We start from the raw sequence: 23,548 nt of genomic DNA on the forward strand, positions 1-23,548 counted from the left end.
CAATTTTTATTGCCTGTTCCAAATTGCCCTTGAAAGGATGGTGCCATTTATATGTTGAAAGTATCCCACAGAACCATTAGGTTGGGAGTTCTTAGATTTTGATCAAGTAATGATAAAGGAATAGCAATATATTTCCAAATCAGGTGTGAAACTCAAAGGGGAGCATGGAACCATGTTGGAGAAAGCGTGCATATTGCTTCCATGCACTTTGAAGGTGATAATTAACCTGAAATTGTCAACATCCTGTAACATTCTTGTAAGTCCTTTTATTATTTTGAGATTGCTAAAACACAAACTCAGCTGTTCTCCATTATAGTTGCAATAACAATATGTAAATTATCCTAAATTCTCCCGAATTAGTACTGGGAGTTCATGGGCAGCTGCTGTGGGAAGTGGAAGAATATGATTTAGGTAATACCCTTTTCATTTAGGACATCAACATACTGTGACATAAATCCCTAATTTAGTGTCCACTACCATAACAACTTACCACATGTAAAGTATTATAGCGTAAATCTAATCATGACAATTGTTTGACCTGTTTTAATTCTATTCATAAGCATATCTTTGTTCCACATTAATGTAGTTGGATTTCAAATATCTACAATTCAAAGCTATCTATAACAGAATAAGTAAAATAAAAGAACAACAGCATGAACAGATTATTTGGCTGTTTCTTATTAGCAACAGGACAATATTGGTATTATCCTACCCATGATGCTGTTGACATTTAAAAAGAATGTCAAGATGTGCAAGGAAAAACTACTGAAGCACAATGCTAATTACAATATTGCATGTGTCTATGCTATCCCTTACCTAATTGCTTTATATGCTGCATCAGTTGTTCAGTGTGTAAAATATTTCCTAATCTACAGTTTTTTCAGAGCTCTCTCAATATAACTTGTATATCTGATTTATTTGTTTATTGTTGTTGCAACTTTCTTTCATTAAACTACCTCTTTCAATTTTGCTCTTCTTCCTGCCTTTTAGACAACTACACCTGATGAGGTGAGTTTGCTTATGTCTGAAAGTAGATTTACTTTGCCTAGATTTACTAGTTATCTCATGACTATGCTGCATTGTGATATTTGTTTTCCTTTTATTTTCTTTCATTTATATCAAAGCAGTTTTTCAAATGATGCAACTTTCCAGTTTTCTATAATAATTATTAAAATGCTCCTTTACAGACATCAGACTCTACAAGATTCAGAATTAGCTTTTATATATTAATTTTATATCGTAGCTTTGAAAATACATGCATGGTTTACAAGTTAGAAGTTAAATTACTCTATGGTACATTATGCATAACATTGGTCAAGTAAAGTGCTTTGGAAGCTTGCAGAAGCACTGTTTCAACATTGTGTTTCTTTGGAGTTCTCTCCATTCCCACCCTCCGAATATCTCTAAACTATATTCTGAACAATAATTATTTGGGAGGGTAATATAAATTGTAAACTATTAATTTAATTCAGGTAGTTTTAATTATCAGTGCATTCTCCATTAAAGAATCCTAAACATCTCCTAAAGAAACAATGTTTTAAATCCCTAAAGGAGCAGTAGATAATGGATATAACTGTTGACTAAATTGAAATTAGTCAAACTATGAGAAATTAGGCATTGTTTTAAATATTACCAGAGAATGTTCAACATATTTCCACACAATTCCAAGCAACATAGTTAAAGCTTGATACCCACAGAACACCAAGAAAAATATAACTTTCCTTCTCTAAATGATAGAAAGCTGTTGACTATCTGAAATATTAGGGTTTACAAGATTTTGGTAAGATATTGGTATGAAATGAAAATTGAACCTAGTTACCATGCACCTGGAAGTAATTACAAGGCAGTAATCTAATTTAGTTGTCATAATGAAACCATAAGCCATGAGAGAATGTTGGGAAATCATCCGAAACTCAACATTAGTTTTGTAGCTTTAAAGTCATTCCCAGATATCAATATATTTTAAAATGTCTATTTGTTATGATGTATGGTCTTTTTAATGCATTTTCTTCTGGCAATATCAATAATTATCAATATGAATGATTAGAATCAAAGCATTAAGAAGTTAATTATTGCAAACTTATCAGGGAATTATCTGCTGTTGATAAATGTTGTGTCTTGACGTTCTTTCACTGAATATTGGCAAAAGACTACAGGGGTTCCTAAAAACTTATGAGTTGCATTTTCCTCTCAGCTCTCTTGTATGGGTGCAAATAATTTTGGGTGATGAAACAATGCAGAAAATAACAAATGCACAACTTACTTTACACTTTGATTTCTTGTGAATTGACTTTAATGAGAAAGAGGATCAAACTGCTGAGAATTCATTCACCTTCATTTTACATTCTCTTCTAAGATATATTTCAAACCCACTGACTTTATTTTAGGGGTGCCTTTCTATAACTTTTCCAAAGGTTCATCTTTATTTTCATAAATTATTTTACCCTGTCAAATCCAAATGCTTACATTTTTAATGTGGACTTCTTAGTATATTGGTCACCTTGGCACACTGACCCTACTGTATTTCGGTAGCACTGGGCCTGTTTGTTATCAGGTGGTTCGGTGGTCATCCTTGTCAGCAAGCAAGTAGGGCCTGCTAAATTACTGTAAATTTACCTTTACAGATCCCCTTTACTGTATAGTAAAATTGTATACAGCAATGATCTCCTCAGACTGCCCATCAAAATTATAAAATGATCTTGTGTATATCTTAGGAGTTCACTTTACATTTCAAAACTACAACCTGAAACAGCCTGATTCTCTGGATGCCTTGCAGAAGCCCCCATGAACTTGGCAACGGTTGGTGTACCACATAAGGAAGCACTGAGCCAGTGCTTTAATCCACTACCACCCCCTATATGTCAGACAGCTAGTTAAAAACACATACCTCCTACCCCCAAGAAAGTTTATCTACTTTTTGTAAGACTGTGAAACCATTGCAATGATAATTGAACAGGATTTACTGAGGGCATGTGCTACACCTAATTGGATAACCTCTCAAGTGAAGAAGAAGAATGTCTTCCACTGCCTATTTCATTGGTATTAAATATTGACTTTTAAGTTCAGCTTTTTCTTATTACACTAAATGTGTATGCTGAACTAGCTGATTATGTTCCTGTGAAGTCATGCACGAGGAAGACAACAACTGAACAAATGTATTTTGGTTTGTTTACATTCTACACTATGTAAATAACTTACAAATACCGTAATCCTTTTATGGTCTTCTCTTCACTCAAATAAAATCTGATGATAGATAATAAGGAGAAATACACAAACTGTTAGCATAATTTTACTTTTTGTAACATTTTTGGAGTTCTATCCACTCTAAAATTGGACACTAATAATTTCAAACTATAGAATGCAGACAGAATAATAGACCCCCATCTGACAGAGACGCCAGCATAATGAGTTTTATATCCCTGTTAATTATGTTTTTTTTTGGTTTGTTTATTTGACCAAAATGTCAGTGTCAACTATATTTCTTGGATGTAGCTAATAGATCTGTAGTAAAACTAGATTATTTTTAATGGAGATAGGATCAGTGGTTACTGAGAAAATTAGTCAACTGACAGAATAACTCCAGAAATCATTAGCTAGTCTTTAGAGCTGTTGAAAGCTTAATGTAACTGGTTTTCTGAGAGTAGCTTTGTGCATTGACTCCTTTGTAATGTTGCAAAATAATAATTTTTTTAAAAATGTTTGCTAAGAAATATTTTGCTGAAAATCTGCCACACTTCACAACAGTAATATTTAACAACTGAAGCAATGACTGCACAGAGGGTTTTAAAGGGAATTTAATTTAAATTATGAGGTGAAGTAAGGTACCTGTGACACAAATCAAGTTAATTTAGCTCCACATTGGGCCTATTTATTTAGAGATTCAAACGGTGGATTGAATTTTTAACATTTGAGAGATGTATAATAACGATAGTCAAAATAAGATCATATAGCCATTTTTTAACATCCGATTTCCCCTAATTTTGAGTGCAGATAGAATACACTGGTTGGTTAAAAGAGTCTGTTGAATTTAGCTAGCAGCCCACCTCCATTTTCCAAACAGGAATGGAGAAAGTATGTGGAGCTCCAAACTGAAATAGTCTGCATCTTTTTTTTTACATGCAAAAGGAAACAGGGACGAATGCTACTTCATCTGGTGGCTGATATATGCCAAATCCCCACAATACTGGGGAAACTTGTCACAGGCAGACCTTCAGGTCGAAAGTCTTTTAAATAATCTACAGACATTAAAGATAGATGTCTTGAGATCTTTTCTAGTCACTTGGTTGTAATCTATTTGTAGTCTGTAGCTATTTATGCTTTTGGAAATATTTTATGCTAGTAGTTGCTAGTTGGAACTGTAGAATCATAAAAATAACGCAGTACAGAAGGGAACCATTTGGTGCATCTTGTCCATGTTGATCCAAAGACTCCCAAATGTTCTTTCTAATCCTACCTTCTTGCACACACCCATAGCTCTGCAGCTTACATTACTTAAGGTGCAAATCCCAGCACTTTTTAAAAGAGTTTAGGGTCTCTGTTTTCAGTACCAATTCAGGTGAATTCAAGACACCCACACCTTCTGCATAAAATAGTTTTTCCTCACATCTCCTCCAATCTTTCTGCCACTTAGCTTGAATCTATAACCCCTGTTTTTTTTAATTGTCCGCGAAAGAAAACAGGTTCCTCCTGTCTACTCTATCTCTCCTCCTTACAGTTCCACAAACTGCAATCATGCCACTCCTCAGCCTCCAACGAAAACAACCCCAACCTCTCCAATCTGTCCTCATAACTACAATTCTCCAGCCCTGGCAACATTCTAGTAAATCTTCTTGATCTCTGTCCAGAGCAATTACATCCTTCCTGTAATGTGGTGACCAGAACTACACACAGCGTTTGAGTTGTGGCTTCATCAATGCCTTATATAATTTTATCATTATATCTTACTTTATTCTGTACTTCTGTTAATGAAGGAGAACATTCCATATGCCACCCTTACAACCTTATTTATCTGTACTGTTCCCTTAGGGACCTGTGCACTTGCATGCAAAGTCCTATCACTTCATCTACCCCTCTCAGTATATTTCCATTTATTGTGTTAGCCCTTTTACTGGTTGACCTCCCTAAATATATGACCTTACACTTATCAGAGTTGAACTCCAACTGCCACTTACCTGCTCACTCCTCCAACCCATCTATAACATTTTGGAGCTTACAGTTATCTTTTACACTATCCACTACATAGCCCATTTTTGTGTCGTCTGCAAATTTTGCAAAGGTGCCCCCATATTCGAGTCCATATCCTTAATGTATGAAAGAAACAGCACGGGTCCCAACACCAGTCTTGTGGAAAACTGCTTGAAACAAGCAATTTCCATTTGAAAGGGCAACCATCGATCATTGCCTTTTGTTTGCTGTTATTAAGCTAACTTTGGATCCAATTTGACACATTATCCTGTATCCCAGGGGTTTTTATGTTTTTGACCAGTCTGCCACATGGGACCTTGTCAAAATGCCTTAATAAAATCAATATCGACCACGATCACTGCACAACTCTCATTAATCCTCCTTGTCACTTCCTGAAAGAATTAAATCAAATTTGTAATGCATGGCCTTCCTTTATCCCCATTACCAAAGTAAGACTAACTAACCTGTAATTGATTTAGATTTGCTTTTGATTCCTTTTTAAACAGCAAACCACTTTTGCTTTCCTCCAGTCCTCTGATACTGCATCTGCTCTTTCCTCCCTATCCTCTTTCAACATCCTTGGGAACAATCCATCCGGCCTGTTGACTTATCCATGTTCAAGGATTCTAACTCCTCTAACACTTCCTCTCGTGTTACGATTATTTTGAATATTTCACACTGCTCCTCGTGGATTACTATATCCATATTATCCCTCTTCTTCGTGAATATAGAGACAAAAAGTTCATTAAAAATTCTTCTCAGACCCTCCACAGGTTCTCACACAAGTTCCCGCCTTCATTTCTGATAATACCCATTTTTACCTTTACTATCCTTTCGCTCTTTATATACTGGTAAAACATCTTTTAGTTTTATTGTGTCTTGCTTGCTAATATTTTTTCATGTCTTCTCTTTGAGTTCCTTTTTTCTTTTTTTATTTGATCCCTGCACTTTTATGCTCTTGGCTATCTGCAATGTTGAGTTTTTTATGATTATCATAAGCATCCTTTTCTGTTTAATCTTTCCCTATACTTTCTAGTCAACTATGGGGGAGTCTTGATTTGGCAGTACCATTCTTATGTTTGGAGGGGGCATGTCTTCTTTGTGCCCGAAGGATCTCACGTTTTAGTACCTCCCACTGATTTATCCTTTAGCAGTCCTGTTTAGTCCACCTTTGCCAAATCACTTCTTGGTTTTGTAAAATTTTCCTTCCCTCAGTTAAAACTTTTACTCCTGATTTATCTGTGTCCTTTTCCATAATAACACTAAATCTAACTGAAATGAGATCACTATCTCTGATATGGTCGCCCCACTGTCACTTCACCCACTGGCCCATCTTTATTTCTCAAACTAAATCCAGAATTGCATCTCCTGTCATTGGGCTTGTCATGTATTGTCTTTTTAAAAATTCCTGGATGCAGTATATGAACCTTTCACCTTCAATCCCCCTTATATTGTTTAGAACTCAGTTTATATTGGGACAGTTAAAGCCTTCTACTGTTATTGCCCTCTTATTCCGACAGGCAGACATCTGTCTACATATATGATTTTCTATCTCCCTCTCACTATTTGGGGTTCTGTGGTATACTGCTAGTGGTGTGACTGCCTCTTTTTTATTCCTAAGCTCAACTCATAATGCCTCATTTGTTAACCTGTTTAGTATGTCATTCCTTCTCACAACTGTAATGGGTTCTTTTACCAATACTGTTTCCCTGCCTCTTTTTCTGTAATTCACTCTATTCTGCCTGAAAACTCTATACAGTTGGTTCTGCTATACAATCATGAGGGGTATAATTAAGGTGAATAGCAGGTGTCTTTTCCCCATGGTGGCGGATTTCAAGATTGGGGGTATATTTTAAGGTGGGGGAAGAAAAATTTTAAAAAGACATGAACAGCAGTTTTTTTACACCGTGTGGTTTGTGTGTGGAATGAACTTCCAGAGGAAGTTGGGGATATGGATACAGTTACAATGTTTAAAAGACATTTAGATAAGTGCATGAATAAGAAATGTTTGGTGGGATATGGGCCAAGTGCAGGCAGGTGGGACTAGTTTAGTTTGGAATCATGGTCAGTGTGGACTGGTTGGACCAAAGGATTTGTATCCATGCTGTATGACACTCCAACAAAGCTAGCAAAAAACTGCGAGGATATTTGTCCCAGCTCTGTCCAAGTGCAACCTGTCAGGCTTGTACAGGTCCCACCTTCCCCAGAAACGTCATAATATAGACCTCTCTGGGGTACACCATTTCTCCAGCCATGCAATCATCTGATCTGTCCGCTTATTACTGCTCTCGACAGCAGTTATTTTCATACACTGAATTGATATTTGGAAGAAGAAGACACAATGAAACATGACAAGTAAATCAAACTACTTAGAAGTGTTCCATGGCCCCTTGCTGGCATTATCACTTCAGCATCTGCAAATTAAGATGAACTTTTCTTGTTTTACTAGTTGACCTAATGAAGACTCCTCAGAGGAGGCAGCATTATTAGCCTCTGTGTGATAGCTGCAAGTTTGTTTACTGGGGTAGAAAATCCTATAAAAATGCTCTGTACATTACACGCTGTACATGGTATTGTGTGAAAGAAAACATACTAGATTAAAAGCCCACATTACCTATTTAGTGGCACCCTAAAACATTTACCTGTGGGGTCTTGTGTTCTCCAATTCTGAGTCAACAGAAAAAGAATTTAGGGCCTTGCTACCACATAGCTGCAACAACCAAAGGTTGGCACAAGTCGGGCTTGAATGGTCAGTAATAGCTTGAAACGTAGCTGCTGCTTCTTGCAGACTTACTGCAAAACTAACCTGTGGAATGGTGCCATGGAATAGCACAAGGTCAGCCCTCCTCTCATACACCTCATACAACTCTTAATTCAACCATTTAAACCACTGGGAACTGTAGACAGAATTCTGTCTTTCTCATGGCTTATCTACGTGAAGATTTGAAAATCCTATTTCCTTTTATGTTTAATGGTTATTTGTATAATTCAATATAATTCCAGTTGCAAAACTGAAACCTGCTTGAATTTTGAGCAAGTGGGGATTATTAAAGAGCCATTTCAGTTAAGATTTCAATGATTGATGTATGCTGGTAAAGTGAATATATAGGCACTACCATGCTTACATAGAGAGAAAGTGGTGGCACTATCACCAGGATTGTTACATTTATTGTTCCAAATAATTTTTCTTCGGTAAGCATTTCTTCTGTGGACTAAATGTAGAAAATTATCAACTGTTCTTTATAAATACTAGTTGACCTATTGGCCCAAAGTTGTAGTGTTGATTTTTACTTTGAATGGGAGCTGTTAGTACCGTTGATCATACGGCTATCAGAGATTGCTTTCTGAGATTATCATTTAGCATAATTAGTATCCAGTGATGCTGCGCTGAAAACATTTCTTATGAAGGGCGCAATGAAGTACAAGCCACTTAAAAAAATGCCAGATGATCCACACATAACAGGAAGATCAGGTTGTTGCAGCAGAAGCAGCAATAGTGCTGTACAGTCCCAGATTGTTGCCACAGATATTCCTACACCTTCTAGAACTTTCCCCATGGGCCATTTGGAAGAAGATTTCAAGTATGCTCCAGTTTCTTGAAATGTTAATGGAAAAGAGCCCTCAATTGGGAGAAGCAAATTGTGCACTCCTTTCCCAGCTTTTTACGCTTATTATAATTTCCAAATTGTTGTAACTCTTCTCCCCTAAATCATTATTGCATTTGGCACTGTTCCAATTTCAGTATAGAAATAGCTAATTGCAGTGCTAAGAAATTGACACAAACAAAGTTGTTTTCAATCAAGGGATTACGGTAGCTAAATTTTCATTGGTCTAATCAATGTAGGAACTTGTGGAAATCGATTTGGTGTATCACACCCTTCGGAAAGCACCAATAAAGCCCTGTACTCCTGTACCAAAATGGGTTTTGCAGTCCTTTTACTTGAAGGATTATGGTAGCTGAATTTTAATAAGCCTAATAAACTCAAGAGGTCATGACAATCATTTTGATGTATCACACTCCATATCAGAAACCTCTAGTAGAACTCCCCAAAAAATGTGTCTCACACATACATACAACTCACCTATTTATAGCAGATGTTTAAGAATTTGCTCCAACGTCTGCTGAAGCAGGAAAATGATATAGCATTGCTGCAGTGTAGTTATCAAATCAGCTTGTCTCCGACCTATAACCATGCAGGATTTCCTGACGCAATCAGTATTATCCAAGAGTAGGAGGAAGACAAAATTAGTGCTCAGATCAATCACAAAATAAGATTATATTAATCTTAAGGGTAATTATGTTAGTGTGAATTTATTATATGCATGGTTATAGGTAATTAATTTTAGAATAAGAAGTTGAACTCCATAAATGTATTTCTGTGATGGAAATTGTTATGTCCATTACTTGCTTTTTCAGGATGTGAAGGTGCCACTGTTGGACTGGGGTGGACAAAGTGAAAAATCACACAACACCAGGTTATAATCCAACAGGTTTATTTGGAAGTACAAGCTTTCAAAGCGCTGCTCCTTTTTCAGTTGGACTAACAACCTGACGAAGGAGCAGCTCTCCGAAACCCCTAAATAAATCTGTTTGATTATAATCTGGTGTTGTGTTATTTTTAACTTGGCTTTTTCAGATTCATTTGTGGATATGGGCATTCTGGCTGGAACAGCATTTATTACCCATGCATAGTTGCCCTTGAGAAGGTGGTGGTGAACTGCCTTCTTTAACCGTTATAGACCATGTACAATAGGTAGATCTACAATAGGTAGGGATTAAATTCCAGGATTTTGACCCAACAACAGTCAAGGAACAGCGATATATTTCCAGGCAGGATGGTGAGAGATTTGGAGGAGAACTTACAGGTGGTGGTGTTCCAATCTATCTACTGCCCTTGTCCTACTAGGTGGAAGTGGTCATGGGTTTGGAAGGTGCTTTCTCAGGGTCTTTGGCAAATTTCTTTAATGCATCTTATGAATGGTACATACTGCTGCTGCAGAGCGTCAGTGGTGGAGGGACTGAATGTTTGTAGGTGTGGTACCAATCAAGTGGGATGGTGTCAAGGTTATGGAGCTGCACTCAACCAGGTAAGTGAGGAGTAATCCATTACACTTCTGACTTGTGCCTTATAGATGGTGGACAGACTTTGGGGAGTCAGGAGATTAGTTACATACTGCAGTATTCCTAGCCTCTGGCCTGCCGTTGTAGCCACTTTATTTTTACAGCAAGTCTAGTTCAGTTTCTGGTCAATGATATCCCCCCAGGATGTTGATGGTGGGAAATATTATGGGGCAGTGGGTGGATTGTCTCTTATTGGAGATGCTCATTGCATGGCATTTGTATGGTGCAAATGTTACTTGTCACTTTTCAGCCCAAACCTGGATATTGTCAGGTCTTGTAACATTTTGGACATGGACTACTTCAGTATCTGAGGAGTTGTGATTGGGTGCTGAACAGCAGTGTAGCTTTCCCAATAACTCAACAAAATTATCCATGTACGGATGAGCCAACAGACCAGGAAGATTCAATATGTAACCAATAGTAAATAGTGCTGAATTACTCAAAGATAATCAGTGGAGTGATAAAGATCCCACAGTTGATACTTGAATGCCTAGGAGGAAAACATATGCTGGGGTTCAGACTGCTGACTACTTACCAGTGATCCATGCTGCAACCCATATTTCGTGGATATAACTTTAAATAGTTAATGTTTCCTATTGTAGAACACCTGTTGCTATTCACAAGTAAAGTACAACCTACTTAATTGTGGAACAAACTTTAATTTGCTGTAAGGTGTCAATATCATAGAGGGGTTTGGAGGAAGGAGAGGAGAAGAATATTGGTGAGATATAAAATTATTTTAATAAATGCTTTACTATTATGCTTCGACTTCAATTGTTATGACCAGATGAAAAGGGATTGAATATTTTACTCTTTTTCCACTCCCCATTTGATTGCAGCATATGTTTTGATTTGTTAAAAAGGATGCTGGATTGTCCTGACTTTATGTTCACTAAAAGAATTAATCCAAACAGCTCTTATGTTAGTTTCATTGCTAAAGCTACACAGGTAAAAACATTTAGAACGTTTCTTTAAAAAACTACAAATATATTCTGCTTCCCACTATTGCATACAAGCATGTAAAAAGAGATACAACTTTACACAATATTGAATGTTAAATTTGGGTAAGGTGCAGATCAAATAAATATATAGGCAAAAACAGATTCACTGATTGCATTCAGATGATTTGGTTCTTACAGATGCAATTGTTTTTTTAACTGGAGCTAATATATATTCCCTTTGCTCCTAGAACCATTGTTGTAGAAAATCCAACACCTTTTTATTGGAAATTCTCTGTCTGCTATAGGTATATAGACACTTTCTTGCCACAAAACAATGATCAGAATTTGGATGTAAAATGGAAGTGAGAGAGAGAGAGACAATACAGCCACCATGTTGCAGCAATATCAATCTCTGTCTGTAATTCCAAATCCAGCATTAATATTGACAGAGATGGGCAATAAAACCTCTCTCCACCTTAATCAATAACAATTCAAATAAATCATGTGTGAATCCCAATAGAAAGCTGTTAACCAGTGTCTGAGGCTTATATTTGGCATTGTTGTAGTCTTTAAGTCTTGAATGATTCATCTCTTGGTAAGATTGGAAGAAGCTGTTTATACCTCCATGGATGCCATTGTGCCTATTGGCATCTCCGTAGACTTTGCATCTCTCTGGGGTAGAATAGGATTTCACAGTTGCGAAATAGTTTTAGCCACTTACATTTCAATCAATGGTCTGTTTTCAGGTTAAAAACTGCCTTTTAAAAATCCAGCATATGAGAACAATTAATGGCAAATTTTCATTTTACAGTGAGAAAGTTAAGACTCTATGGTTACCAATTAGTTTGAAAATATATAAAGGGCATAGACATTTGTGGTGAATCTGCATGATCATTATGAAGACCTGTGTGAATAATAATCATGAACAAAACCATAGAAGCACAATATAATCCTATGAAAAAAGTTAAGTTAATCTAGTTCAAAATTACAACCCAAAATATTTTCAATGTGTGTGAACTAAGCCTAATGCTATTTTGCTTTCCACAAACAGGAACAAACAATGTGGTCATGCCTTGCTGCCATGGCAATTGCACACAAAGATCTAATGACAGCGGAGGTTGCTTATGCAGCAATTGGCGAGGTATTTAATTAATTGTTTTTCTTTTTAAATCACATCTTTGTGATTAATCCTTCCAGTGTAATACAGGTTTGCATTTTTATGTACATAGAATCAAAAATAGATTTTCAGTGCCTTTCAAAGATTGTGGTTAGGTACCAGGAAGCTGTTGCCACAATTAATGACAGTTCTACCAGTGGACTCCTCCATATTGTGGCAATTGTTTCAAAATCTCTGAAGACTCATGAAAACCTCTTTTCATAAAAATAGCATCAAAAATGTTATTACAATATGGGGGATATTTACCAGAATGCCTGTAATCAAGGAACTGGATTTGTATGATTGCTGCAACATTCTTCCTGTGTTGCCAGTAGCTAGTTCAAAGTTCAAATGTTTTAGAATATAACTTTTAATTTTGAAAATGATACAACTAGTTGAAAAACTGATTTAAAAAATTCTGATATAAATGCAACTCTGGCAATTATTTAATGATATTTTCTGGATTATTCTTAAGATCAGATAACCTGATCATTTGCTTTTAGCTCATTACCTTTTAGCTAGAGAAGTTATGTGCCTTCTGAAAGCCACTTTGTAAGACAGATTAACCTTCTTTATTAAATATATAATAACAACACATTTAAGATAGTAGGCAAACCTGAAATCACCCACTTTTGACCTAAAATGGATAGAACAGAGTACATTCTAAACAGAAAGGTAGGAGTAGTGGAGGTCCAAAGGAACACATCATTAATTCAATCGACAGGTACAAGAATAATCAAAAGAGCTGATGGAATGCTGACTTTTATACAAGTCATGCTCAATGGTACAAAGTTAGACTGCACCTGGAATACCTTTAGCATTTCTGAACAGTACATGTGAGGAAAGATAGAAAGATAGCGAGATGATACCTAGACTCCAAGTGTTATCTCAAGGAGAGATTGCATTAGCATTGTGCTTTGCAGAAGATTAAAGTGTGATTGATTGAATGTTTTAAGATGTCAAGGGGAACACTGATTTCGAAGTCAACAATTAGGAGGAATGTCTAAAAATTCTAAGACCTTTGAGGAGTAAAATTAAGAAAGATGTTGATACACAAATGATGGTAGTGGTTTGGAGTTCGACAAATGGTAATTGATGCTGTATCAATTGAAATTTTTAAGTCTTGGATCAAAAGATTTTTGTTTATTTTTATTGCAAAAATATACTTCATTCTTCCAAAGTTAACTTTATGTACATACACAGGTACTAATGAAGTTCTGTACAGCCTTTGCATATAAAGAAAACAAAATGTAACAATCCCTGCAGTTGCAGAAACAGATATATTTTGAGGCAAAGAAAAGGTCTGATAACTGAATTGGCCCTTATTTGACTTTGGCAGAAAGATGTGCCTTGGTGGCAGCTGCCTCAAACTATGTTGCGCCCCTCAGTGCATAGTCCTGGACCTTAGAATATGCCAGTCTGCAACATTTGATCAGGGTCGACATTTACACTGGAAGACCAACAGGTTTCAAGCAGACTAAAGAGCATCTTTCATTGATTTGATGGTCCTTCAGGCGCAGTTAATGTTTGTCTCGGTGTGCATTCCAGGAACAGCCTGTGTAGCACAGAGTCCTGTGTCACAGACTCTTTAGGCCTTCTTGACAAAGGGACTTTCTGGAAGGAGATGAGTGACAGTCCCTTCACCAGCACAGTTGCTTTGAGGGCAGTGTGCAGTGGCACACAGAGACCAGACATACATGAAGGATCTGACAGGTAGTGCCTGTCTCACTACCAGCCAAGCTACATTTTGGTGCTTGTTGGAAGCTTCTGGCATTGGAAGCTTCTGCTCAAGGAACCATGTGACAGGATCCATGTTGTCCTTTTCCCGCAGGGTCTTGAGGACACTACGTACTGACCATTTCCTAATGATTATGTAGTTAAAGATGTTTTCTTTATAAACTTTTCCATTAAGGACAGGTGATTCAGAGGCCAGACCCATCCTTTGTAACACCGGAGACAAGTACAACCTCAGTACGTAGTAACACTTGGTGTTTCCATATTGACAGTCTACACACAGCTTGATGCAGCCACACACAAAGATGGCCATCAGATGACGGCGATGTAGGTACATCTTGCCATCCTTCTCCAAAGCTTTGTACATAATGTCCCTGTGGGCATAGTCCATTTTTGACCTCCTATTGAAATGGAATATAAATTGGGTGACTGTAAAGGCGCAGGTTCAGGGAATGGGCCAGATCTGTGCCACATGCAGAAACATTGACTGTACCCCATAATGGAGAAGGAGTATTGCCCAGTTCCTATCTCACCTTGGCAAAATGCTTCTCCCAAATTTTTGTGCATGCCCAGTCCCCTCTGAACTATATTTCCAGCACCTTCAGGTATTCTGCCCTGGTGGTGAGGAAGATAAAAGATCTGTTAACCCAGTTCCCAAAGATCATGGTCTTGGCCTAGCCCCGATTTACCTTGGCTCCAGAGGCCAGTTCAGACTGATAGCAGATGCTCATGAGTCTGCAATCGGGGCTAGGCCACAACCATGTTGTTTGGAAACTGGGTTAACCCATCCTTTATCTTCTCACCATCAGGACAGATTATCTGAAGGTGCTGGGAATATGGTTGAGAGGGGACTGGGCATGCACAAAAATTTGGGAGGAGCATATCACCAAGGTGAGAAAGGAACTGGGCATGATTCCTTCTCCATTGCAGGATCTAAGCAGAAAGTGGCAATGTCATCCATGTACAGATTTTAAGGAATATGGACAAACATTTGAATAATGGAATAGAGTTGAGAGGCTAAATGACTTACTCCAGTGTTTCTTAGGTTGTTTTGTAGAAATAAACTTTGTAAATGCATGTAACTGAAAAATGAAGTTCAAAATCTTCCATTAATCAAAACAAAAAATAAATACATTGCAGAGATGTTTTGAGGCAACCTTACCACTTGGCTGGAATCTCTGGCTTCCTTCCTCACCACAGATTAAATAGCCTTAGAAGATGCATTATAGCCTAGCCAAAAAGGACGATTATCAATCCTTAAAACCTTTCAATATGTCTATGGCTGGTGATAAGAGCAGGAAAGTTTCCTAGTCAGCCAGAAATCCATATTGTAGCTGCAGTACAATAGCCTTCTCATGTTAAAAAATATCTTGTGTACATTGTTGGTATGAGCAAGTGCCATAGTCATTCTGTGGGACTGCCATACAAAATGAATGGTGTAGTGATTGGGACCAGGTGGACCTAACTGACTCTGAGGTCCTTAATTGGGGTTGCTAAGCTAGGCCAATGAGGGAAGTTTTGGCTGATCAATATAAACAGGAGATTTAGAATCCCCTCAGTTCTGGGGACTGACTCACCACAGAAAATGTATTGTGCATAAGTAAATAAAGAGTGACTTGGTGACGGGATACTGTCCTCTGTGCAATTATTTCAAATGGTAATTAGCTCAAATTGAAAAAAATTATTTTGTTTTCAATTCATAGATTGATAAAGTGCAGTACATCAACTTTATCAAGGATTTACCCTCAAAAGAGTCACGCATGGCACACCTGCTGCTACTTACTGGAAATGTGCAGGATGCTGAGGGAATTTTAATCCAGACGGGCCTTATTTACCAAGCTATCCAAGTAAATATTAATCTCTTCAATTGGGATAGGTAAGCAAATCAAACATGTTCTGCACCAGTTAAAGTGCAGTGTGTAACTGCTTACTACATAGATAGAAGAGAACACTAGAGGTCAGTGTTGCTAAATGTTCATTATTATACTATCATTGCTCTAAAATAGTTTTCTTTGTTTATTTACCAAACTCATGTGGTAGTCAAGTCAGAACAAAATATTTGTCCAATGATATCTGCCAGTCTTATTTGTTTACTGTACTGTCTCTTTGTAAGTAATAGTTTGTTCTAAATTTGAGGATGGAATTGCCAAACCAATGATTCATCTATTTTTATTTATTAATGGTTTAAAACATTTAATGAGTTATAACACACCATTTTTAAGGCAAATTCACTATGTCTCTCCATGTCGTGCAGTATCCCTGAAGCGAGAACAGGCTGTCCACTGATGTCTTTCATTGCTTTTCTGTGATTAGCTCTCAAGAAATGGTCTATTTTGGCCCAAATACTTGTCCTTTGATTTGTCTTCTGACAACCATTTGGCTTTAACTCAGTGCCATCTCATGTAACATAACTGAATCACGTGGATAGTTTTAACAGTATAATGTTTTATCGAGGCACCATTAAGTCAGCTAATATTTGCAATCCATAACAATGTTTTATGTCTAAAATTGTTCATTTTTAAGAGGCATAGCTTGGAATCTTTTAAGGGCCATGTGGGCAATGGTGAAAAATATGACCTATTGACATAAAGTCCAGCTATTCCTATCTTGACATCGGGAACAAGTGTCTTCATCTTTTAAATAGGTTCTCACTCAGGTGAGATTCTCACAAGGCAGCAACATGTTGTTGATTGAGGATTATTGCTCGTTAACTACAGATCTTGCTTTGTTAATATGTTGTTTTCTAACATATATATTACCATGAAAAAATTGGATATTAAGAATTCTTGACATAGAAGTCAGACTGTCATTGTTGCATCGACCATGTGCCAGCATGTAAGAATCCTCATGGTACAACTCCAATTCACTTAGCAGAAACTGCTGAACTTCAATGCTGCACCTTGGGCCACAGTGGCAACTATCATTATAATGCTGCAACAAGGACATTTTGCACTAAGGGACACAAACCCAGCTCATGAACTGAAACAGGCTGCATCTCCAGTCTGTTGAGTTGCTTTCATAGTGCTCATTCACTTTAAACTTATCTGTGTGCTTAAGCATCTCTGCCATGCCTTGCCCTTCAGCTAGAGCTACCTGGCTAACAGTACTGCTAGATTGCTGTGCCACTTATTGGAAGCTTGTTATGATTGCCAGCAGTACTCCGTCACATCAAGGGATATAGTCTTCAGTCAGGGAGCTTAGCATTATAAGTCAAAAGCAGCCTGTAATGCCCCAGTCAAGAGGCTTGGACACAGTCAGTCAGCTACTCGGAGCAACTCGAGTGAGGATGCAGGAACATAAGATGTAGAAGTAAAAATCTGCTCTACCATTCAATTATACCATGTCTGATCTAATAATCCTTAACTCAGTTTTCCTGCCTTCTCCCCATCACACCTATACAGTGTATTCAGCTTTGAGTATACTGAGCAATGCAGCCTCGACAGTCCTCAATGATAAAAAATTCCACAGAGTCATGTCACAAGTGCCAGGCAATGGCAAGACAAAATCTAACCATTGCCCTTTGACATTGAATGGCATTAACATCACTGATTCTCTGACTATCAACATCCTGGACATTGCCATTAACCAGAAACTGAACCAGGTTAGCCACATAAATACTGTGGCTACTAGAGCAAGTCAGAGGCTAGGAATCCTGTAATGAGTAATTCACCTCCTCACTCCCTGAAGCCTTGCCACCAACTTCAAGGCACAAGCCAGGAGTGTGATGGAATATCCCTCTGTACTCCCCACAATACTCAAGAAGCTTACCACCATTCAGGACAAAGCAGCCTGGTAAATTGGAACTACATCAACAAACATCCAGTCCCTCCACCACCAACATTCAGTGATATCAATGTTTACCAGCCACAAATGCACTGCAGAAATCCACCAAGGATCCAGTGATGGCATCTTCCAAATTCACAACCACTATCATATAGAAGAACAAGGGCATCATCTGAAAGTTCCTCTCCAAACCACTCAGAATTCAAACTTGGAAACATATAATCATTCCTTCAGTATTACTGAGTCAAAGTTTTGGAATTCCCTTCCTAACAATATTGTAGGTGTACTTACATCAAATGGACTACAGAGACTCAAGAAAACAGATCACCCCTACCTTCTCAAGGACAACTTAGAAAGGGCAATGAATGCAGGCTCAACAAGGGAAATCCAAGTACCACGAGTGAATAAACAACTCCAGTGTTACCCCAAAGGGTTTGTAGAAAAATAAGTAGAATCTTGATCAACACATTCTTCACTTGTTACAAGAGCTCACAGTGATAGATCTTACCCAACTAGTTATTCTGTAATTGTCATAAAATTTTAATAATGCTTTTAATTTTTAATTAATGAAACATATTTTCATTTCTTAGCAATATCAGTTATCTCTAATAGTTTATTTCACACAGAAGCATTCTATGACATACAACTTCTTCCATATAAAATGAAATTTGTAAGTTTCAATAATGCCATAATTGCTGAGAAATCTGATCCATATAATCCTCATGGGGTCTTTTCACAAGATAACATCAGTATTTCCTAATTAGTCAGCTTATGCAATTTCATTCCTACATCCTATTTAACTGACAAAATCTTTGGCTGCAAATCAGCATTCTCAACAAGTAATATTGTAGAATGTTGTCATGAATTCAAATTATAGCATGGTAAGAAATGACTTCGCCCAATCATCATGAGCTCTGTTTGTAAGTCAGTTCTGATATAATGTGATAGTCTGTTCTCGTGCGATCTCACATTATAAGAAAATGACACAAGAGTGGCACCATTTAAACAATGGGACCGGTATCACATCATAGCCAATGCAGGTGAGGAAAATTCATGTTCTGCAAATAACGGTCTAAATTCTTAAATTGCATTAAAGCCAATTCGTGTTGAGGAAATGTGTGTTATAGCACAACCAACTGTATCCTAACCTGATCACCACCTTAAGAATAATTAACAAACACAACATATGAATCAGATACCAACTTTATTTAAACTATAAATCATTGGTTATCATTTATTTTGCTTTAACTCATGTTTCTTAAGATATTTAGAAAATATTCTTTACTTTTGGTTGGTATGGTGGCTCAGTGGTTAGCACTGCTGCCTCACAGCACCAGGGTCCCAGGTTCGATTCCAGCCTCGGGTCACTGTCTGTTTGGAGTTTGCACATTCTCCCATTGTCTGCGTGAGCTTCCGCCGGGTGCTCCCGTTTACTCCCACAGTCCAAAGATGTGCAGGTCAGGTGAATTGGCCATGCTAAATTGCCCATAGTGTTAGGTGCATTAGTCAAGGGTGGGTTACTCTTCAGAGGGTCGTTGTGGACCTGTTGGGCCGAAGGGCCTGTTTCCATACTGTAGGGAATCTAATCTAAAAAAAAATTTTCTACAAATAACTATTGTAGGTATAGACCAATTTTCAGTCCTGAGAAAGGAATTTGAAAAAGAAGATAGAAAAATAATTTTTACGTATATCTACTTGAGTTTGGTTTTATCAATACAATGTGCCACATACCTGTATTAGGTCATCTGTATTCAAGTTTTTCATTCCTTTCCAAAAATAGAGCGCTGGAGCTGGCTGTAAAATACAAGACCCACGTTGATACTGTCCTAGCTTACAGGAAGAAATTTTTGAAGGATTTCCAAAAAGAAGAAACCAGCAAGAGATTTTTACAGTATGCAGAAGGGGTATGTAACTAGAAAAACAAATGTTGTCAAGTGTATTCTTCTAGGACAGGGGAGCCTGAGGTGCAATGGTAGTGCCCCCACCTCTGATCCAGACACATTTTTAAGTCCCATCTGCCCCGCAAATGTATTATAACATCTCTGAACAGATTGATTAGAAAATATCCATTCTTCCAGATGAGAGCTAATCAACTCAAATTGGAACATAAGGGCAGATTTATAGATCCCATCTGAATGGGTCTGGCATATATAGTTGTCATGATCTGTTCTCATACAACTTCTTAGAACAATTAATTTGAACACTTGCAAACCAGTAATTTACCTATAAATCAAGGAAAATGTAATTCGTAACTTAAATCTAATTTGCCAGTCGGTTGCTAATTTTGTATTAGAGGTTACACCATTGATAGTGAAGGAAGGAGTGCATATCCTTTGCAAAATAATTCAGAAATAGATTCAAGTCTGTGCATTTAGGTTGTAATATTAGCATTAGCACTAAATAAATTCTGTTTCTCTTTAGAACTGGATTAGTGAGTGCTTAAGAAGAAAATGTAATAGTTGATTTTCTTTGTCCCTTCTGTTTTTCTCTCAGTCCTATTTCTTCCCCAATACCTTAATAAGTTTTTGTACATACTTAAACATAATGTGTTCTTCCTGAGTTATATTTTTGACCTAGACTCTTCAGTCAGACTGTTTCCTTGCCTAACCCATAGGAGAGCCTGCAACTATTGATTTACTCGACATTTCAGGTATCATGGATCAGAAGCCCAGTACAATTTAGAGTCTGTGGCCAACCAGAGAGATGTTCATTTGTGCAATTTGGTCAGTTAATGAGAGGCGTGGGAAATAGGGTGTTGGGGTTTGTTCAATCAAGGGCAAGGTCAGCTGCCTCAGGAAAGGAAAGTTAAGAGGCCTCTGGGTATCAAGATCTGTGGGTGTTGGGCTATGGGGTTGGAAATTGCAGCTTAGGTAAGGAGGAATGATCAGCCTCAGACATTGATTTTTTTTTTGGAGGAAGGTCATGGGGTTGTGGTTAAATGCAGAAATTCTGGCCTTGGACCTGAAATGAAAAAAATTGCAATGAACACTTTTGCATCCTGAATTTGCAAGCCCTTATCGTGTGAGATCTATACTAAGGGAAACCAGCCTGAAGAAATTAATGTCTCGAACTTGGATGCCATTATTCTGTTTGAGGTTGCACCAACCTCCTTGGATTGGATTAGTCACCCATTCACCTATTAGCTTCAATTAATGATGAAAATATATGGATTTGGGTCAGAAAACAGATTCTGAAATTTTAGATATTTTCTAATCAACCTATTCAGAGATGCTATTAGATATCTCTGAAACAAGTGACACTTGAAATCAGACCTTCTGGCTCAGAGATAGGGACATCACCACTGCAATCCCTGCAACCAAACCAAACTCACCCTGTTTAAATTTCCATCCTGTTTCTCAGTGAGGACTCTTTGATGTGATTCGCTTTCCTTGCTTACACATGCTGCAGGTTACTTGTATAGTTTAAGTCAACTCAAAGACCATGAAATCTCCAGGGGCAGCTGTCAAACAGTGAAGGCTGAGTACCCTACCCTGAGTTACAGTAGATACAATGTAAATGCACTCTGATAACTTGCCCAGGCCTGTGAATAAATGCCATTTTATTTGTTGAAAGTAATTAGTGCTTCTTTGTGGCATGGTGGCTCAGTGGTTAGCACTGCTGCCTCACAGTGCCAGGGACCTAGCCTCAGATGATTGTCGGTGTGGAGTTTGTACATTCTCCCTGTGTCTGCATGGGTTTCCTTCAGGTATTCAAGTTTCCCCACATTCCAGAGATATGCTGGTTAGGTGAATTGGCCAAGCTAAATTGCCCATATGTTCAGGGATGTGTAGGTTAGGTGCGTTAGTTAGGGATAAGATGTAGAATAACAGGATATTGAATGGGTCTGAATGGGTTACTCTTTGGAGAGTCAGTGTGGACATGTTGGGCCAAAAGGCCTGTTTCCACACTGTAAGGATTCTTAAGTTCTCGTCAGATGGGGAAGTAGCTTGTTATTTCCCATTTGTTTAGAATGTTGCACAGGTGTGAGAAATAGCCCAGGGTTTTTGTGTGAGGCCAGGAAGCATTCAGACTTTTGCCAGCACTGTAAAATAAGAAAAGTTCTATTTTTTTTTTAAGAGGCCCTCCGGTGTCCCTTTTTGGACTCCTGATTATGTCACTGCCACCAGGAATTAACATTGGTGAGAATTTGCATAGAATATCAAATTTAATTGAAATCCTTGACTTATACTGTTTTCTATCTTATTACCTTATACAGGTAGAAGTTAATTGGGAGAAAATTCAAGCCAAAATTGAAATGGAAATTTCAAAAGAACGAGAGCGTGCAGCCACCAATACAAATTTAAATTCAACTGCATCCAGGAATACACATGTAAACCGGTAATTTAAGGCTCAGGATTGACAACTTTAGATGGACTTTACATGGACTTTACATAACAGACCGTTAACGTTAAAGATTTTCTACCTTTTGTTTATGGCTGAAGGAAACATTTGGAAGATTTTGGGATTGAAAGTTAAAATAAAGTTCAGTAAATTTATTTTTTATCACAGTACAATAAACAAATATTTTTCAAGTAATGTCATTCATTTGCTATTGAAAGTATATTTAATGTACTTTTCAAATAATTGTGGTTTTTTCTTCTGTATTAAATACAATGTAGAATTAATTTAGTTTGAAATAATCAATTTCAAAGGTTTGTGTTACAGTTCCAATCACCTTAATAAATGTTCTTAATTTATGTTAATTGTAATAAATGACAATTAAATAATGTAATTTGTAGATGTTTTTCATTGTGCACGATGTTGGAAACAGGACGACAGAGGAACCTTGATTATCCAAAGGATACGGGCGGGAGTTTTTTGTTCAGTTAATCGAATTCGGAATAATCAACTGCCAATTACATAGTTTAGCCAAGCATCGGGACCTTGCTGGATAATCCGATATTCGGATAATTGAATGCCGGGTAATCGAGGTCCTAAATTCTAGAGTAAGAAAATCCTTGTCTGGGTTTATTGGTCAACAAATATTTATACTTAACATTCCATTGGTCAAGCATGGCATGTTACACAAGTTCAACATATGTCCATTGTCCTTCCATGGATCCTTGAACTTCTTGGCTCCTTGAACCTCTTCTCTTGACTCACAATGTATCTCAAGGTTTTAACTAACTTAATTTAATTCTAAATATTTGCAAAATGCCTTGGCAACTTTAAGAACTTCAACTCTAATTTCCCACCTTAATTTATTTGCTATAGTAATAGCTACTTGTTCAATGATTCTTTGTCTCTCTATAATTGTTGCCAACTGCTCATTGCTAAAAGCAGCTTCATAACAAAGGCTGTTTAGTTTTATTTTATTTTAAAGCAGTTTAATTAGTCTAATATCTATGCTTGAATTTCTTATGGTAAATCTCAAGATATACCTAGATTCCCTTCAGCAAATAACTTAGCTGACCCATATCTGGATTTTTTTTAATACCAAATCCTGAACCTATGACAGTTAGCCATCTATTGATAATGCACATGGTAAATGCCACTACTAATTCCTAACTTCTTCTACTGGCAAGAGTCCCATAAATGCCTTCTTGAATAGTGCTATTCCCTGTCTAATGTTTTATTTTTTATACAAATTTTTGCATTCTTTTTATGTCCCCTTTGGTGCATACTTTC

At 37.3% G+C, this 23,548-nt stretch overlaps 1 protein-coding gene across 7 annotated transcripts in view; it reads left to right on the plus strand.

Moving 5' to 3' along the window:
* The window catches only part of ift80 (intraflagellar transport 80 homolog (Chlamydomonas)), a 227,109-nt gene extending 204,500 nt beyond the window's left edge, over positions 1–22,609 (plus strand). For 6 of the 7 annotated variants that reach the window (XM_043702073.1, XM_043702076.1, XM_043702074.1 and 3 more), the window contains 5 exons: positions 991–1,008; positions 12,299–12,388; positions 15,841–16,013; positions 19,701–19,824; positions 22,137–22,609. In XM_043702073.1, the coding sequence (XP_043558008.1) occupies positions 991–1,008; positions 12,299–12,388; positions 15,841–16,013; positions 19,701–19,824; positions 22,137–22,262 (531 nt within the window). In that variant the 3' untranslated portion in view covers positions 22,263–22,609. The remainder of the gene's footprint in view (positions 1–990; positions 1,009–12,298; positions 12,389–15,840; positions 16,014–19,700; positions 19,825–22,136) is intronic. The other variant, XM_043702075.1, reaches the window with a different exon arrangement.
* The last annotated feature ends 939 nt before the right edge of the window (positions 22,610–23,548 follow it).

The sequence above is a fragment of the Chiloscyllium plagiosum genome, chromosome 13, assembly GCF_004010195.1.
Source record: "Chiloscyllium plagiosum isolate BGI_BamShark_2017 chromosome 13, ASM401019v2, whole genome shotgun sequence".
In the NCBI taxonomy this organism is placed as follows: domain Eukaryota; kingdom Metazoa; phylum Chordata; class Chondrichthyes; order Orectolobiformes; family Hemiscylliidae; genus Chiloscyllium; species Chiloscyllium plagiosum.